General features: G+C 44.9%; 1 protein-coding gene across 4 annotated transcripts in view; it reads left to right on the top strand.

The window, feature by feature from the left end:
- Positions 1–4,276: 4,276 nt before the first annotated feature.
- LOC139277661 (protein spire homolog 1-like) overlaps positions 4,277–20,399 on the top strand; it is a 377,805-nt gene continuing 361,682 nt past the window's right edge. For all 4 annotated transcript variants that reach the window (XM_070896458.1, XM_070896440.1, XM_070896449.1 and 1 more), the window contains exon 1: positions 4,277–4,749. In XM_070896458.1, the coding sequence (XP_070752559.1) occupies positions 4,455–4,749 (295 nt within the window). In that variant the 5' untranslated portion in view covers positions 4,277–4,454. The remainder of the gene's footprint in view (positions 4,750–20,399) is intronic.

The raw sequence follows: 20,399 nt of genomic DNA, 5'->3' as shown, positions 1-20,399 counted from the left end.
ATAACAAAAACAGATTATCTGGTCATTATCACATTGCTGTTTGTGGAAGCTTGCTGTGCACAAATTGGCTGCAGCATTTCCCACATTACAACAATGACTATACTCCAAAAGTACTTCATTGGCTGTAAAGCCATTTGAGACGTCCAGTGGTCGTGAAAGGCGCTATATAAATCCATGTTTAAAAAAAATTTTAAGTCCCGTCCACCCATCATCCTGTGCTCGCTGACTGACATTGGCTTCTGGTTTGGTAATGCCTCGATTTTAAAATTCTCACCCTTGTGTTTAAATCCCTCCTTGGCCTCAGCCCTCTCTATCTCTGTAGCCTCCTCCAACCTTACAACCCTCCAGGAACTCTGCGTTCCTCATCAAGGACACCGCGGCAGTCAGGGCCCGCTGGAAGGAACACTTCGAAGATCTCCTCAATCGGTACTCTGCCTTTGACTCGAGTTCTCGACTCTATTCCGCAGCATGCTACCCGCCACCACCTCAGTGAGACCCCAACACTGCATGAGATAGAAAAGGCCATAAGACAGCTAAAAAAACAACAAGGCTACAGGAGCAGATGGAATCCCTGCTGAGGCACTGAAGTATGGCGGAGAAGCACTACTGGCGCGAATACACAACCTCATCTCTCTCATCTGGAAGGAGGAGAGCATGCCGGGAGATCTTAGGGATACAGTGATTGTGACCATCTTTAAAAAAGGGGACAAGTCCGATTGCAGCAACTACAGAGGAATCTCCCTGCTATCAGCCACTGGGAAAGTCGTCGCTAGAGTCCTCCTCAACCGTCTTCTTCCTGTGGCCAAGGAGATCCTCCCGGAGTCACAGTGCGGATTTCATCCCCTCGGGCCACAACGGACCTGATTTTTACAGCGCGACAGCTGCAAGAAAAATGCAGGGAACAGCGCCAGCCCTTATACATGGCCTTCTTCGACCTTACAAAGGCTTTTGACACTGTCAACCGTGAGGGTCTATGGAGCGTCCTCCTCCGTTTCGGATGCCCCCAAAAGTACGTCACCATCCTCCGCCTGCTCCACGATGACATGCAGGCCGTGATCCTGACCAATGGATCCATCACAGACCCAATTCACGTCTGGACCGGGGCTAACCCCCTTCTCAATTTTCCTCTCTGCCATGCTCCACCTCACAGTTGATAAGCTCCCCGCTGGAGTGGAACTAAACTACAGACCAGTAGGGAAGCTGTTCAACCTTTGCTGTCTACAGGCCAGGTCCAAGACCAACCTCTGTCATCGAGCTACAGTACGTGGACGACGCCTGCGTCTGTGCACAAACAGAAGTTGAACTCCAGGACATAGTCGACGTATTTACCGAGGCGTATGAAAGCATAGGCCTTACGCTAAACATTAGTAAGACAAAGGTCCTCCAACAGCCTGTCCTCGCCGCACAGCACTGCCCCCCAGACATCAAGATCCGCGGCGTGCCCCTAGACAACGTGGACCACTTACCCTATCTCAGGAGCCTCTTATCAACAAGAGCAGGCATTGACAACGAGATCCAACACCGCCTCCAGTGCGCCAGTGCAGCCTTCGGCCACCTGAGGAAAACAGTGTTTGAAGACCAGTCCCTCAAGACTGTCACCAAGCTCATGGTCTACGGGGCCGTAGTAATACCCACCCTCCTGTATGGCTCAGATACATGGACCATGTACAGTAGACACCTCAAGTCGCTGGAGAAATACCACCAGCAATGTTTCCGCAAGATCCTGTAAATCCCCTGGGAGGACAGACGCACAAACATTAACGTCATCGTCCAGGCCAACATCCCCAGCATTGAAGCACTGACCACACTTGATCAGCTCCGCTGGGCAGGCCACATAGTTCACATGCCAGACACGAGACTCCCAAAGCAAGCGCTCTGCTTGGAACTCGTCCACGGCACACGAGCCAAAGGCGGGCAGAGGAAACGTTACAAGGACACCCTCAAAGCCTCCCTGATAAAGTGCAACATTCCCACTGACACCTGGGAGTCCCTGGCCATGGACCGCCCTAAGTGGAGGAAGTGCATTTGGGAGGGTGCTGAGCTCCTCGAGTATCGTCGCTGAGAGCATGCAGAAATCGAGAGCATGCAGAAATCAGAGCAGGCAGCGGAAGGAGCGTGCGGCAAACCAGGCTCTCCACCCACCCCTTCCCTCAACGACTGTCTGTCCCACCTGTGACAGAATCTGTGGTTCCCGTATTGGACTGTTCAGCCGCCTAAGAACTCATGCTAAGAGTGGAAGCAAGTCTTCCTCGATTCTGAGGGACTGCCTATATGAATCCCTGGAATTCCCTCCCTAAACCCCTCTGTTGCTCCACCTTTCCCTCCTCCCTTAAGATGCTTTTGAAAACTTACCTCTTTAACCAAGCTTTTAGCCATCTATCCTAAGATTTTCTTATGTAGCTCTATCAATTTTTGACTGACTACTCTCTTCTGCAGTGCCTTAGGACGTTTTCCGAAGGGCACTATATAAATGCAAGCTGTTGTTGCTAATGCATTATTCATTACACTTACCTCCCCACTGAATTCCCCTTTTAAATAAAGTGGGAAAGACAATGTCCACAATGTAATGCAGTAAGAATACTCCCACTTTGCTTGTAGCAGAGCCTCTCATTTCTGGTCCTGAAAGCTGTGCCTGGCTCATTAATTCAGCACCCGAAAGAAAACAACAATGTAATCCCTTTCACATCCTGACGGTCCTGCCAACTATTTCCAGCATTTGCGGTTCATATTTTGGATTTCGAGCAATAACTTGAATTACGGCTGACGGGAAGGGAGAATAGTTTATTTTGTTTCATTCTCCCACTTCCCCTTTTTTGCTCTCATATTGCCTCCTTAATCCAGGCGCGGGAAATCACTAGCTGTTACAGTGTAGCAAATGATGCAATATAGCAAATAGTTTTAAGAGCATGTAGCTCTCCAAGAAAGAGTCTAACCACCTCCCCTTGCCATTCAATAGCATTACCACCGTCGAATCTCGCATCATCAACCTAGTGGGGGTCTCTATTGACGAGGAATTTAACTGGACCAGCTACACAAATATTGAGTAGGTCAGAGGCTGGGTAATCTGCGGCGAGTGACTCACCTCCTGACTCACTTCCACCACCTACAAAGCACAAGGCAGGAGTGTGATGAAATACTCTCCGCTTGCCTGGATGAGTACAGCTCCAACAACACTCGCGAAGCTCGGGACAAAGCAGCCTGCTTGATTGGCACCCCATCCAACAGTCTAAGGGTAACATAGAAACATAGAAAATAGGTGCAGGAATAGGCCATTTGGCCCTTCGAGCCTGCACCACCATTCAATAAGATCATGGCTGATCATTCACCTCAGTACCCCTTTCCTGCTTTCTCTCCATATCCCTTGATCCCCTTAGCCGTAAGGGCCATATCTAACTCCCTCTTGAATATATTCAATGAACTGGCATCAACAACTCTCTGCGGCAGGGAATTCCACAGGTTAACAACTCTCTGAGTGAAGAAGTTTCTCCTTATCTCAGTCCTAAATGGCCTACCCCTTATCCTAAGACTGTGTCCCCTGGTTCTGGACTTCCCCAACATCGGGAACATTCTACCCGCATCTAACCTGTCCCGTCCCGTCAGAATCTTATATGTTTCTATGTGATCCGCTTTCATCCTTCTAAACTCCAATGTATAAAGGCCCAGTTGACCCAGTCTCTTCTCATATGTCAGTCCTGCCATCCCGGGAATTAGTCTGGTGAACCTTCGCTGCACTCCCTCAATAGCAAGAAAGTCCTTCCTCAGATTAGGGGTAAGCCATTTAGGACCAAGATGAGGAGAAACTTCTTCACTCAGAGAATTGTGAACCTGTGGAATTCTCTACCACAGAAAGTTGTTGAGGCTAGTTCGTTAGATATATTCAAGAGGGAATTAGATGTGGCCCTTACGGCTAACGGGATCAAGGGGTATGGAGAGAAAGCAGGAATGGGGTACTGAAGTTGCATGATCAGCCATGATCATATTGAATGGCGGTGCAGGCTTGAAGGGCCGAATGGCCTACTCCTGCACCTATTTTCTATGTTTCTGTGTTTCTATCCCTCTCTGGTGCAAACATAGTGTTACGAGAGAATGTAGCAAACGATGCAGGGTAGCAAATAGTTATGAGAGAATGTTGCAAATTATGCAGCGTAGCAAATTAATCCAGAGAGAAACCGACGGGCGTTTGGACCACGTTGTATAATCTCTCTCTCTCTCTTCTCTTCCCCCAGGCATTGAGGAGCGAGTCATATGATTAGATTTTATAAGAAGCCGCTGGAAGAGGCAGCTGTGTGTGTGCGCGAATTGTGGAGATTCCAGTGTTGTGGAGGCGATGATGATGATGATTATGATGATGCGGCAGCGGCTGGAGAAGATGATGTTCCTCTTTTTCCTCCTCCCGATGGTTTAGTGCTCGACCCGGTGTTTACAATCCCCCTCCACCCCGGAGCTGCTCGACGATGGCAGAGCAATGCGCCCAGACCCCGGCAGCAGCAGCGGCAGCGGCGGCGATGCCGGAGGCGGACGCGCAGGAACTGTCGCTGGAACAGATTCTCCGGCTGTACAACCAGCCGCTGAACGAGGAGCAAGCGTGGGCCGTCTGCTTCCAGTGCTGCGGCACTCTGCGGAGACACCGGCGGCGGCGCCCGCCTCCCGAGCCCGCCGGGGACTGGCAGCCGTTCTGGGGCAGGCTGAGCGGGACCAGGGCCGTCATCCTGCACCGGGACGGTAACATCAGCATCCGGACCGATTCAGGTAGGAAATGCACCATGTGAATAAAGAGTTGAGTGTTCAATCCCCCCACTCCCAGATAGGCTTGACAAGAGACAGGCACATCACTGACACAAGAAATTATGCAGAAATAAATTAATAAACATTTCTTGATATAAAAACATTTCTAGAAATACATCAAGAAATGTTTATTAATTTATTTCAAGAAATGTTTATTAATTTATTTCAAGAAATGTTTATTAATTTATTTCAAGAAATGTTTTTTAATTTGTTTCAAGACATTTTCATTTTATTTCTAGAAATGTTAATTTATTTCAAGAAATGTTTTATTTCAAGAAATGTTTATTTATTTCTATTCATTTATTTCTAGAAATGTTTGTTTAATAAACGTTTCTGGCAATACATTAGTGAGCATTTCTCGAAATCACAGGCGGAATCAGCATCAATGCCTCTACTGGAAGAAAGGTTTGATTTTAAATCCAGAATTAAATAAGTTAGGATAAGGTACTGTAGGAAATGGATTCTGTCAGTATATAGGTGGCATATAACAGGCGGGATTTGTTCAGCAAATCCCCCCTTCAAGTGCCAGTGTTTATAAGGGCCAAACAGATGGAGATGAGAGTGGTTGGTTTGAAACTGAAGCGGATGGCGCGGCGGAATCGGCAATAAGCAGAGGCCGCTGAAATTAACACGGTGCCTGGCGCGGGAGCAGGGGAGGTGACCTAAAAAATATATATTATCGTCTTTTTTTTACCTAAAAGAAAATCAACAAAGCCGGAATAAATTGGTCTCGGCAGCACAACGGAGCGTCAATAGGCAGCTAGTTTTTCATTGTGACAGCAAGATTATTCCTGAGGCGGCAAGGTCAGTTCTGCTTCGGTAAACAAGCCGAGAACACGAGAGATGGGCAGCGAACGGTATAATGATAATTATTCATAACGGGGGAAAATATTGATAAATGGACCAGTAATAAGCAGGGCAGCAATACCAATCTTCTAATTCAGTTATTTTCAAAAAAAATAATTCTAAAGCTAATCCATCGGTTTTCAGTTTATGTGGAAACATAGGACTGAATGACATAAACAGATTATTATTCAGTCACCCTGATTCTAGGTAACAACAGCCCCCTTTGTGTATTCTGGGTAAAGCCACTCATTTTCGTGAGGAAAAATAAACAGAATGCAGGAACGGGTCTCCCCCAGACACTGGCATTCCCTGCAATAAAATCAGAATTTGACCGACTCAGTAAATGATTGACTCTGCCCATAATTATTAAAAACAGGCACAAGGCAGCCAGAAGTAGCAACATAATAAATCTGTACTTTTATGGCACAATTAAGATAAAATGTCCCAAAAGCATCACGGGTGGTGGTGAGGGTGACAAGATCATAAGAAATAGGAACAGGAGTAGGCCATACGGCCCCTCGAGCCTGCTCCGCCATTTAATACGATCATGGCTGATCCGATCATGGACTCAGCTCCACTTCCCTGCCTGCTCCCCATAACCCCTTAATCCCTTATTGTTTAAGAAACTGTCTATTTCTGTCCTAAATGTATTCAATGTCCCAGCTTCCACAGCTCTCTGAGGCAGCGAATTCCACAGATTTACAACCTTCTGAGAGAAGAAATTCCTCCTCATCTCAGTTTTAAATGGGTGGCTCCTTATTCTAAGATTATGCCCCCGGTTCTAGTCTCCCCCATCAGTGGAAACATCCTCTCTGCATCCACCTTGTCAAGCCCCCTCATAATCTTATACGTTTCAATAAGATCACCTCGCATTCTTCTGAATTCCAATGAATAGAGGCCCAATCTACTCAACCTTTCCTCATAAGTCAGCCCCCTCATCTCCGGAATCAACCTAGTGAACCTTCTCTGAACTGCCTCCAAAGCAAATATATCCTTTCTTAAATATGGAAACCAAAACTGCACGCAGTATTCCAGGTGTGGCCCCACCAATACCCTGTACAACTGTAGCAAGACTTCCCTGCTTTTATACTCCATCCCCTTTACAATAAAGGCCAAGATTCCATTGGCCTTCCAGATCACTTGATGTACATGCATACTAACCTTTTGTGTTTCATGCACCAAGAACAGCAGCACTTTGCAATTTTTCTCCATTTAAATAATAACCTGCTCTTCGATTTTTTTTCTGCCAAAGTGCATGACCTCACACTTTCCAACATTATACTCCATCTGCCAAATTTTTGCCCACTCACTTAGCCTGTCTATGTCCTTTTGCAGATTTTTTGTGTCCTCCTCACACATTGCTTTTCGTCCCATCTTTGTATCATCAGCAAACTTGGCTATATTACACTCAGTCCCTTCTTCCAAGTCGTTAATATAGATTGTAAATAGTTGGGTTCCCAGCACTGATCCCTGCGGCACCCCATTAGTTACTGATTGCCCAACCAAGAATGAACCATTTATCCCAACTCTCTGTTCTCTGTTAGTTTGTCAATCCTCTATCCATGCTAATATATTACCCCCCCAACCCCGTGAACTTTTATCTTGTGCAGTAACCATTTATGTGGCACCTTGTCAAATGCCTTCTGGAAGTCCAAATAACTAGGCAGGGGGTGGGTTAGGGGTGGGGCAATGGTGACTGAAGCAAAATTCAAAGAGATAGTTTTTAAGGAGTCTGTTCAGGAAGATAGCAGTGGAGTGACAGGTGAAATGATGTAAAGAAGAGCAGAGTTGGAATGTGGGAACGGGAGTAGGGCTTGAGCCTGTTCCGCCATTCATTTACCTGGTGTACCTCAAATGGAAGCGCTTTGTGTCTTGGCAGAACAGCTCCTGCAGTCGCAAACAAACAGCATGCGTGTGGCGGTGGCCGGCCCGGAAATCGGCACGGTCTTGGCCTGCAAGACCACCAGACCATTAGAGGGAGCAGCGTGCGGTGGCATACCACTGCAGGGAGCAGCGCATGCTGCTGCAGGAGAGCGATGGCTGATTGCAGTGCGGGCAGCACTGGCAGGAGTGGCGAGGCCAGGACGAAGGAGCGACAAGAGTTCATAGAGGGATGTGATTGGGGCCCAGGAGAGGCGCGAGTTCGGGGCCCAGAAGAGGCAAGGGCCCAGGGGCAGCACGGGCCAGCCCACACTGCGATATGTGTGCGCACTAGGTCCGTGCAGCGGAGCTGGTCTCCAGTCGTCTTGGGTAACCCTTGCCATTGGACCAAGACCTCACTCTGTCAAGCCCGTGTGGTGGCTGGGGTGCAACGGCCACCACACGTTAAAAAAATCCACGCACAGGCATCTTCCACCCTTGAGGATGTAGTTCAGGATCCGGAATATAATTGAAACACCTGTGAACTCATCCGTTTTCAGCGTGGAAGCAAGTCATCCTCGCTTCGAGGGACTGCCTATGATGTACCTCAACTCCATTTACCCACCTTTGTTCCATATCCCTTGATACCCTGACCTAACAAAAATCTATCTATCTCTGTTTTGAAAATTTCAGTAGTCCCAGCACCCGTAGCCTTTTGGGGGAGCGAGTCGCAGATTTCCACTCCCCTTTGTGTGAAAAACGGTTTCCTGATTTCACTCCTGAATGGCCTAGCTCTAATTTTAAGATTACACCTCCTTGTTCTGATTCCTCCACCGCAGGAAATAATTTCTCTGTATCGACCCTATTGAATCTCTTAATCAGATCACCCTCAACCTTCTAAATTCCAGGGAATACAAACCAGGTTTATGCAACCTGACCTCATAATGTAACTCTTTGATGTTCATTTAATAATTTAAGCTCTGGTGAATCTGCATTGTATTATTTTAATACCCTGGGGTGAAAACCATCAGGTCTGGAGCTTTGTCTATCTGAAGTCCCATTATTTTTTCCATTACCATTTGTTTTAATATTAAATCCACAAAGTTCCTCCCCTTGACTTATTTTTTGGTGCAGCACGCTCTCCTCTGAATCAGCAGGTTGTGGGTTCAAGCCCCACTTCAGAGACTTGAGCATATAATTTAGGCTGGCACAACAGTGGTGTGCTACTGTCTGAGGTGCCGTCTTTTGGATAAGATCTTAAACCGAGGCCCTGTCTGCCTTGTCACTCGGACCCAAGAGATCCCACAGCACTATTGGAAGAAGAGCAGGGGTGTCCTGGCTAATATTTATCTCTCAACCTACATCACTTAAAACAGACGATCTGGTTATTTATTTAATTGCTATTTGTGGGAGCTTGCTGTGCGCAAATTAGCTGCGGTGTTTCCTACGTTACAACAGTGATTACACTTCAAAAATACTTAATTGGCTGAGCTCATGAAAGGCGCGATATAGATACAGTTATTTCTTTCTTCCCTTGTACCGCTGGTATTTTATTTTCTTCCTCCACTGTGAAAACAGATACAAAGTCCCCATTTAACAAGTCTGCCATTTTCTTCTTATCCATTTATAATCCTGCCTGCATCTGTGGGCTTGCATTTAATGGGCCAACATTCCCCTTTACCACTCGCTCTTAATATATTTATCAAAACGTTTGCTGTTGGCTTTGATATCCCTGGCAATTTCTTTTCCATATTTCTTTTTGCACCTTTTGATTACTTCCCTTTGTTGCTTTTTCTATCTCTCCCAGTACGCTGGATGCCCACTTTTCCTTGTAGTTGTCTAAGATCTTTTAGCTTGATACTGTCTCTTACCTCTTTGGTTGACCATGGTTGCTTAACTACATAAGTGAAGCTTTTGCCTTTTAGGGCTATGTACCGTTATTGTATCATACCAAATATTTCTCCAAATACATCCCATTATTTGTCTGTGGGTTTACCCATCGACAGTTTAGCCCAGTTTACTGTGGTCAGTTTATGTCTAGTCCCTTCAAAGTTTGCCTTACTTAACTTTAACACCTTGGTTTGTGAATCTTCCCCCCCCACTCTCAAACCTAATATCAAATCCAATCATTTTATGGTAACTATTTGGAAGATGCTCTCTCACCATCAGATTGTTAAAGAATGTTATTTTGTTACTCATCACTAAATCCAGTATGGCCATTTCCTTTTTTGGTTCTAAAACATACTGTTCAAGAAAACTATTCTGAATACATTCAAGAAATTCAAACGTGTCAGCTGTGGCTCAGTGGGTAGCACTCTCACCTCTGAGTCAGAAGGTTGTGGTTCCCAGTCCAGAGACTTGAGCACAAAAATCTAAGCTGACACTTCAGTGCAGTACTGAGGGAGTGTTACACTGTCGGAGATGATGTCTTTCAGATGAGATGTTAAACCGAGGCCCTTTCTGCTCTTGCAGTTGAATGTAAAAGATCCCATGGCACTATTTTGAAGAAGAGCAGGGGAGTTATCTGTCCTAGCCAACATCTCCCAACCAAACATCACAAAAGCAGATTATCTGGTCATTATCACACTGCTGTTGGACTGTACAGCCACCTAAGAACTCATGCTAAGAGTGGAAGCAAGTCTTCCTCGATTCTGAGGCACTGCCTATGATGATGATGATGATGATGATGTTTGAGAAAGATTACCATGTGCAAATTGGCGGCCGTGTTTCCGACATTACAACAGTGACGACATTTCAAAAAGTACTTAATTGGCTGTAACGCGCTTTGAGATGTCCTGAGGTTGTGAAAGGTACTATATAAATGCAAGTTCTTTGTTTTATTTATTTCTTTTACTACTTGTGCTGTGCTGCTCCATCCAGTCTATGTGAAAATTTAAATCTCCCAATAGGTAAAAAATGGGATGAGGTCCTACAATACGAAATTAGGGAGCTAGGAGCTAAATTTAAAAAGTAGGACCTCAAAAGTAGTAATCTCAGGATTGCTACCAGTGCCACGTGCTCATCAGAGTAGGAATCGCAGGATAGCTCACGTGAATACGTGGCTTGAGGAGTGGTGCAGAAGGGAGGGATTCAAATTCCTGAGACATTGGAACCAGTACTGGGGGAGCTGGGAACAGTACAGACCGGACGGTCTGCACCTGGGCAGGGGGAGTGTTTGCTAGTGCTGTTGAGGAGGGGTTAAACTAATATGGCAGGGGGATGGGAACCTATGCAAGGAGACAGAGGGAAGTAGAATAGGGGCAGAAGCAAAAGATAGAAAGAAGAAAAGTAAAAGTGGAGGGCAGAGAAACCCAAGGCAAAAAGCAAAAAGGGCCACATTACAGCAAAATTCTAAAGGGGCAAAGTGTGTAAAAAAAGACAAGCCTGAAGGCTCTGTGCCTCAATGCGAGGAGTATTTGTAATAAGGTGGACGAATTAACTGTGCAGAAGCAGTTAACGCATATGATGTAATTGGCATCACGGAGACATGGCTAAGGCTGGGAACTCAACATCCAGGGGTATTCAATATTTAGGAAGGATAGACAGAATGGAAAAGGAGGTGGGGTGGCGTTGCTGGTTAAAGAGGAAATTAATGCAATAGTAAGGAAGGACATTAGCTTGGATGATGTGGAATCGGTATGGGTGGAGCTACGGAATACCAGAGGACAGAAAACGCTAGTGGGAGTTGTGTACAGACCACCAAACAGTAGTAGTGAGGTTGGGGACAGCATCAAAAAAGAAACTAGGGATGTGTGCAATAAAGGTACGGCAGTTATCATGGGCGACTTTAATCTACATATTGATTGGGCTAACCAAACTGGTAGCAATGCGGTGGAGGAGGATTTCCTAGAGTGTATTAGGGATGGTTTTCTAGACCAATATGTCGAGGAACCAACTAGAGGGCTGGCCATCATAAACTACGTGATATGTAATGAGAAAGGACTAATTAGCAATCTTATTGTGTGAGGCCCTTTGGGGAAGAGTGACTATAATATGGTAGAATTCTTTATTAAGATGGAGAGTGACACAGTTAATTCAGAAATTAGGGTCCTGAACTTAAGGAAAGGTAACTTCGATGTTATGAGATGTGAATTGGCTAGAATAGACTGGCGAGTGATACTTAAAGGATTGACGGTGGATAGGCAATGGATGAACTTCAACAATTGTACATCCCTGTCTGGAGTAAAAATAACACTGGGAAGGTGGCTCAACCGTGGCTAACAATGGAAATTAAGGATAGTGTTAAATCCAAGGAAGAGGCATATAAATTGGCCAGAAAAAGCAGCAAACCTGAGGACTGGGAGAATTTTATAGCACAGCAGAGGAGGACAAAGGGTTTAATTAGGAGGGGGAAAATAGAGTATGAAAGGAAGCTTGCTGGGAACATAAAAACTGACTGCAAAAGCTTCTAAAGATATGTGAAGAGAAAAAGATTAGTGAAAACAAACGTAGGTCCCTTGCAGTCAGGTTCAGGTTAATTTATAATGGGGAACAAAGAAACGGCAGACCAGTTAAACAAATACTTTGGTTCTGTCTTCACGAGACACAAATAACCTTCCGGACATACTAGAGGACCGAGGGTCTAGTGAGAAGGAGGAACTGAAGGAAATCCTTATTAGGCGGGAAATTGTGTTAGGGAAATTGATGGGATTGAAGGCCGATAAATTCCCGGGCCCTGATAGTCTGCATCCCAGAGTACTTAAGGAAGTAGCCCGAGAAATAGTGGATGCATTGGTGATCATTTTCCAACAGTCTATCGACTCTGGATCAGTTCCTATGGACTGGAGGGTAGCTAATGTAACACCACTTTTTAAAAAGGGAGGGAGAGAGAAAACGGGTAATTATAGACCGGTTAGCCTGACATCAGTAGTGGGGAAAATGTTGGAATCAATTATTAAAGATGAAATAGCAGCGCATTTGGAAAGCAGTGACAGGATCGGTCCAAGTCAGCATGGATTTCTGAAAGGGAAATCCTGCTTGACAAATCTTTTAGAATTTTTTGAGGATGTAACTGGTAGAGTGGACAAGGGAGAACCAGTGGATCTGGTGTATTTAGACTTTCAAAATTCTTTTGACAAGGTCCCACACAAGAGATTGGTGTGCAAAATTAAAGCACATGGTATTGGGGGTAATGTAATGACGTGGATAGAGAACTGGTTGGCAGACAGGAAGCAGAGAGTCGGGATAAACAGGTCCTTTTCAGAATGGCAGGCAGTGACTAGTGGGCTGCCGCAGGGCTCAGTGCTGGGACCCCAGCTTTTTACAATATACATTAATGAGTTAGATGAAGGAATTGAGTGTAATATCTCCAAGTTTCCAGATGACACTGAGCTGGGTGGTAGTGTGAGCTGTGAGGAGGACGCTAAGAGGCTGCAGGGTGATTGGACAGGTTAGGTGAGTGGACAAATGCATGGCAGATGCAGTATAATGTGGATAAATGTGAGGTTATCCACTTTGGGGGGCAAAAACACGAAGGCAGAATATTATCTGAATGGCGGCAGATTAGGAAAAGGGGAGGTGCAACGAGACCTGGGTGTCATGGTGCATCAGTCATTGAAAGTTGGCATGCAGGTACAGCAGATGGTGAAGAAGGAAAATGGTATGTTGGCCTTCATAGCTAGCGAATTTGAGTATAGGAGCAGGGAGGTCTTACTGCAGTTGTACAGGGCCTTAGTGAGGCCTCACCTGGAATATTGTGTTCAATTTTGGTCTCCGAATCTGAGGAAGGATGTTCTTGCTGTTGTGGGAGTGCAGCGAAGGTTCTCCAGACTGATTCCCGGGATGGCAGGACTGACATATGAGGCAAGACTGGACCGACTGGGCCTTTATTCACGGGAGTTTAGAAGGATGAGAGGGAATCTCATAGAAACATATAAAATTCTGACGGGACTGGACAGGTTAGATGTTGAGGATGTCCAGAACCAGGGGACATAGTCTAAGGATAAGGGGTAAGATGAGGAGAAACTTCTTCACTCAGAGAGTTGTTAACCTGTGGAATTCTCTATCACAGAGAGTTGTTGATGCCAGTTCATTGGATATATTGAAGAGGGAGTTAGATATGGCCCTTACGGCTAAAGGGATCAAAGGGTATAGAGAGAAAGGAGGAAAGGGGTACTGAGGGAATGATCGGCCATGATCTTATTGAATGGTGGTGCAGGCTCAAAGGGCCGAATGGCCTACTCCTGCACCTATTTTCTATGTTTCTGTGTTTCTAATATAACCACTTTATTTTTGCTATCAATATCACAACTCCCCCACCTTTCCCAATTTCGCTGTCCTTTCTAAAAATCTTAGAGCCTGGAATATTTCTCTTCCAATCATGCTTAGGTTGTAGTCAGGTCTCTGGAATTGCTGAATCATGCTCTTTGAGCTGAATACGTGCTTCCAACTCACTTGTTTGATTTCTTATAAGAACATAAGAAATAGGAGCAGGAGTAGCCTGTTTGGCCCCTCGAGCTTGCTCCGCCATTCAATAAGATCATGGCTGATCTGATCTTGGGCTGAGCTCCACTTCCCTGCCCGCTCCCCATACCCCTTGACTCCCTTATCATTCAAAAATCTGTCTATCTCCACCTTAAATATATTCAATGACCCAGCCTCCACAGCTCTCTGGCGCAGAGAATTCCACAGATCCATGACCCTCCTGAGAGAAGAAATTCCTCCTCATCTCAGTTCTAAATGGGCGACCACTTATTCTTAAACTATGCCCCTAGTTCTAGATTCCCCCACAAACGGGAACATCCTCTCTACATCTACCCTGTCGAGCCTCCTCAGTATCTTATATGTTTCGATAAGATCGCCTCTCATTCTTCTAAACTCCAATGAGCCCAACCTGCTCAACCTATCTTCATAAGTCAACCCCTTCATCTCCGGAATCAACCGAGTGAACCTTCTCTGAACTGCCTCCAATGCAAGTATATTCCTCCTTTTTTAAATAATGAGACCAAAACTGTACTCCAGGTGTGGCCTCACAAATACCCTGTACAGTTGTAGCAGGACTTCCCTGCTTTATACTCCATCCCCCTTGCAGTAAATGCCAACATTCCATTTGCCTTCCTGTGCATTATGCCCTGGGCATTTGTGTACAGAGCCCCGAGCTGGGTAACGTTTCCTGCTACTGGTCTTTTTTTTTTAAACTCACATTTTGACTTAGTGAGGATTTCCCCTCTCACCTCCTCCCTCTAACTAATTGAATTCTTTACCACTGCCCTATTTACCCTTGGGAGGGGAAAGGAAGTTACAGAAGTCAGGAAGAGCAAGGCCATGGAGGGACTTGTAGCTGAGTACAAAGATTTTGAAATTGATGCCGAACCAATGAAGGTTGGTAAGGACAGGGTGATTGGGCAGTGGGACTGAGTACTGAGGGAATATTGAATAAGATGGACGGTGGAGTTTTGAATAAGTTGCTGTTTGTGAATGGTTAAAAACTGGGATGCTAGCAAGGAGAGCTTTTGGAGTAAAGTCTGGAGGTGACAAAGCACAGTAGGCACACTTAAACAGACTCTGGACAGACGCCCAGGATCCTGCTCCCTCCATTTATTAGCAGTACGGTAGCATAGTGGTAAAATAATGGGACTAAAGGCAGATAAGTCCCCTGGACCTGATGGCTTACATCCTAGGGTCTTAAAAGAAGTGGCTGCAGGGATTGTGGATGCATTGGTTGTAATTTACCAAAATTCCTTGGATTCTGGGGAGGTACCAACAGATTGGAAAACCGCAAATGTAATGCCCCTTATTTAAAAAAGGAGACAGACAAAAAGCAGGAAACTATAGACCAGTTAGCCTAACATCTGTCGTTAGAAAAATGCTGGAGTCCATTATTACGGAGCAGTAGCGGGACATTTGGAAAAGCATAATTCAATCAAGTAGAGTCAGCATGGTTTTATGAAAGGGAAATCATTCCAGAGACGAGGGGGTTGACTTATGAAGGTAGGTTGGGCCTATACTCATTGGAGTTCAGAAGAATGAGAGGTGATCTTATCGAAACTGACTACTATGTGTGCAGAAAGTGTATCCAGCGGCACTGGAGCTGCGCGTGGATTCACTCTGGAGCATCCGCAATGCTGAGGATGTCGTGAATAGCACATTTTAATGAGTTGGTCACACCGCAGGTAAAGGTTACACAGGCAGATAGGGAATGGGTGACCATCAGGAAGAGCAGTGGAAGGTAGGTAGTGCAGGGGTCCCCTGCGGTCATCTACCTCCAAAACAGATACACCACCTTGGTACTGTTGGGGGAGATGACTCATCAGGGGAGGGCAGCAGCAGCCAAGTTCATGGCACAGTGGGTGGCTCTGCTGCACAGGAGGGCAGTGGGAGAGCTATAGTGATAGGGGATTCGATTGTAAGGGGAATAGATAGGCGTTTCTGCGGCCGCAACCGAGACTCCAGGCTGGTATGTTGCCTCCCTGGTGCAAGGGTCAAGGGTGTCTTGGAGCGTGTGCAGGACATTCTGAAAAGGGAGGGTGAACAGCCAGTTGTCGTGGTGCACATTGGTACCAACGATATAGGTACAAAACGGGATGAGGTCCTCCAAGCTGAATTTAGGGAGCTAGGAGTTAAATTAAAAAGTAGGACCTAAAAGGTAGTAATCTCAGGATTGCTACCAGTGCCACGTGCTAGTCAGATTTTAAATTGCAGGATAGTTAGGATGAATATGTGGCTTGAGGAATGGTGCAAAAGGGAGGGATTCAAATTCCTGGGACATTAGAACCGGTTCTGGGGGAGGTGGGACCAGTACAAACTGGACGGTCTGCACCTGGGCAGGACTGGAACCGATGTTCTAGGGGGAGTGTTTGCTAGTAATGTTGGGGAGGATTTAAACTAATAGGGCAGGGGGATGGGAACCTATGCAGGGAGACAGAGGGAAGTAAAATGGGGTCAGAAGCAAAAGGTATAAAGGAGAAAAGTAGAAGTGGTGGGCAGAAAAATCAAAGGCAAAAATCAAACAGGGCCACATTACAACATAATTCTAAAAGGACAAAGAGTGTTAAAAAAACAAGCCTGAAGGCTCTGTGTCTCAATGCGAGGAGCATTCATAATAAGGTGGATGAATTAACTGCGCAGACAGCTGTTAACGGATATGATGTAATTGGGATTATGGAGACATGGCTCCAGGGTGACCGAGGCTGGGAACTCAACATCCAAGGGTATTCAATATTCAGAAAAGATAGACTGAAAGGAAAAGGAGGTGGGGTAGTATTGCTGGTTAAAGAGGAGAGTAACGCAATAGTAAGGAAGGACATTAGAGTGGATGATGTGGTATCTGTATGGGTAGAGCTGCGCAACACCAAAGGACAGAAAACGCTGGTGGGAGTTGTGTACAGACCACCAAACAGTCGTAATGAGGTTGGGGATGGCATCAAACAGGAAATTAGGAATGTGTGCAATAAAGGTACAGCAGTTATCATGGGCGACTTTAATCTACATATAGATTGGGCTAAACAAACTGGTAGCAATACGGTGGAGGAGGATTTCCTGGAGTATATAAGGAATGATTTTCTAGACCAGTATGTTGAGGAACGAACTAGAAAGCTGGCCATCCTAGACTGGGTGATGTATAATGAGAAAGGACTAATTAGCAATCTTGTTGTGCGAGGCCCCTTGGGGAAGAGTGAAAATGATATGGTGGAATTCTTTATTAAGATAGAAAGTGACACAGTTAATTCAGAGACTAGAGTCCTGAACTTAAAGAAAGGTAACTTCGACGGTATGAGACGTGAATTGGCTAGGATAGACTGGCGAATGATACTTAAAGGGTTGATGGTGGATAGGCAATGGCAGACATTTAAAGATCACATGAATGAACTTCAACAATTATACATCCCTGTTTGTGTAAAAATAAAACGGGGAAAGTGGCTCAACTGTGGCTTACAAGGGAAATTAGGGATAGTGTTAAATCCAAGGAAGAGGCTTATAAAGTGGCCAAAAAATGCAGCAAACCTGAGGACTGGGAGAAATTTAGAATTCAGCAGAGGAGGACAAAGGGTTTAATTGGGAAAATAGAATATGAGAGTACGCTTGCAGGGAACATAAAACTGACTGCAAAAGTTTCTACAGAAACGTGAAGAGAAAATAATTAGTGAAGACAAATGTGGGTCCCTTGCAGTCAGAATCAGGTGAATTTATAATTGGGAACAAAGAAGTGGCAGACCAATTGAACAAATACTTTGGTTCTGTCTTCAGTAAGGAAGATACAAATAACCTTCCGGAAATACTAGGAGACCGAAGATCTAGAAGGAGGAACTAAAATAAATCCTTATTAGTCAGCAAATTGTATTAGGAAAATTGATGGGATTGAAGGCCGATAGTCTGCATCCCAGAGTACTTAAGGAAGGGGCCCTAGAAATAGTGGATGCATTGGTGGTCATTTTCCAACATTCTATAGAATCTGGATCAGTTCTTATGGACTGGAGGGTAGCTAATGTAACCCCACTTTTTAAAAAAGGAGAGAGAAAGTAAACCGGGAATTATAGACTGGTTAGCCTAACATCGGTAGTGGGGAATATGTTGGAATCAATTATTAAAGATGTAATAGCAGCGCATTTGGAAAGCAGTGACAGGATCAGTCCAAGTCAGCATGGATTTATGAAAGGGAAATCATGCTTGACAAATCTTCTAGAATTTTTTTGAAGATGTAACTAATAGAGTGGACAATGGGAAGCCAGTGGATGTGGTGTATTTAGACTTTCAAAAGGCTTTTGACAAGGTCCCACGCAAGAGATTAATGTGCAAAATTAAAGCACATGGTATTGGGGGTAATGTACTGATGTGGATAGAGAACTGGTTGGCAGACAGGAAGCAAAGAGTAGGAATAAACAGGTCATTTTCAGAATGGCAGGCAGTGACTAGTGGGTACCGCAAGGTTCAGTGCTGGGACTCCAGTTATTTAGAATATACATTAATGATTTAGATGAAGGAATTGAATGTAATATCTCCAAGTTTGCAGATGACACTAAGCTGGGCGGCAGTGTGAGCTGTGAGGAGGATGCTAATAGGCTGCAGGGTGACTTGGACAGGTTAGGTGAGTGAGTAAATACATGGCAGATGCGGTATAATGTAGATAAATGTGAGGTTATCTACTTTGGTGGTAAAAACAGGAAGGCAGATTATTATTTGAATGGTGACAGATTAGTAAAAGGGAAGGTGGAACGAGACCTGGGTGACATGGTATATCAGTCATTGAAAGTTGGCATACAGGTACAGCGGTGAAGAAGGCAAATGGCATGTTTGCCTTTTATAGCGAGAATTTGGTATAGGAGCAGGGAGGTCTTACTACAGTTGTACAGGGCCTTGGTGAGGTCACACCTTGAATATTGTGTTCAGTTTTAGTCTCCTAACCTGAGGAAGGACATTTTTGCTACTGAGGGAGTGCAGCAAAGGTTCACCAGACTGATTCCTGGGATGACAGAACTGACATATGAAGAAAGACTGGATCGACTAGGCTTGTATTCAATGGAGTTCAGAAGAATGAGAGGGGATCTCATAGAAGCATATAAAATTCTGGCCTACTCCTGCACCTATTTTCTATGTCTATGTTTCTAACATATAAGATAATGTGGGGCTCAACAAGGTGGTTGCAGAGAGGATATTTCCGCTCATGGGGGAAGCTAAAACTAGGGGACATAGTCTCAGAATGAGGGGCCGCCCATTTAAAACTGAGATGAGGAGGAATTTCTTCTTTGAGGGTTGTAAATCTATGGAATTCTCTGCGGAGATAGACAGATTTTTGAATGATAAGGGGTTATGGGGAGTGGGCAGGGAAGTAGATCCAAGTCCATGATCAGATCAGCCATAATCTCATTAAATGGCGGAGCAGGCTCAAGGGGCCAGGTGGCCTACTCCTGCTCCTATTTCTTATGTTCTTATCAAAAGCCAATTTTGATATGCTGAGATGTGATTTAGCCAAGGTGGACTGGAAACAGCTACTGCAAGGTAAATCAGTGTCAGAGCAATGGGAAGCATTCAAGTAGGAGTAACTAACAAGGAGGAGGACTGACACATCTAGAGTCCCCTGGATGTCAGGGGACATACAGGGAAGGATAAAGAAAAAAAGGGAGACTTATGACAGATACCGAGGGCTCAATACTGCAGAAACTCTAGAGCAGTAAAGACAGTGCAGGGGTACAATTAAAAAGGAAATTAGGAAAGCAAAGAGAGAGCATGAAAGAATTTTGCCATGTAAAATCAAGAAATAATCAAAGGTATTTTATAAATACCTTAAGAGCAAGAGGATAACTGAAGAAAGAGTAGGGCCTATTAAAGACCATAATCTGTGTGTGGAGGCAGATGACGTGGGTATGGTTCTTAATTAATAGTTTGCTTCTGTTTTCACAAAAGTGAGGGGCAGTGCAGACATTGCAATTAAGGAGGAGTGTGAAATATTACATGAAATAAACAAAGTGAGAGAGGAAGTATTAAGGGGTTTAGCAACTTTGAAAGTGGCTAAATCCCCAGGCCCGGATGAAATGTTAAAAGAAGCAAAAAAGGAATTGGCAGAGGCTCTGACAATCATTTTCCAATCCTCTCTGGCTACAGGTGTGGTGCCAGAGGACTGGAGGACTGCTAACGTGATACCTTTGTTTAAAAAGGGAGAAAAGGATACCGAGTAATTACAGGCAAGAGGATAACTGAATAGGGCCTATTAAAGACCATAAAGGTAATCTGTGTGTGGAGGCAGATGACGTGGCTATGGTTCTTAATTAACCCCGGTGGTGGGAAAATTATTGGAAAAAATTCTGAGGGACAGGATGAATCTTCTTTTAGAAAGACACAGCTTAATCAAGGACAGTCAGCATGGATTTATTAAGGGAATGTCGTGTCTGACTAACTTGATTTAATTTTTTGAGGAGGTAACAAGGAGGGTCGATGAGGGTAGTGCGTTTGATGTAGTGTATATGGATTTTAGC

The sequence above is a fragment of the Pristiophorus japonicus genome, chromosome 1 (genome assembly GCF_044704955.1).
Source record: "Pristiophorus japonicus isolate sPriJap1 chromosome 1, sPriJap1.hap1, whole genome shotgun sequence".
Classification (NCBI taxonomy): Eukaryota; Metazoa; Chordata; class Chondrichthyes; family Pristiophoridae; genus Pristiophorus; species Pristiophorus japonicus.
The sequence above is the reverse complement of the archived record's forward strand: the minus strand, read 5'-3'. Positions and strand labels throughout refer to the sequence as shown.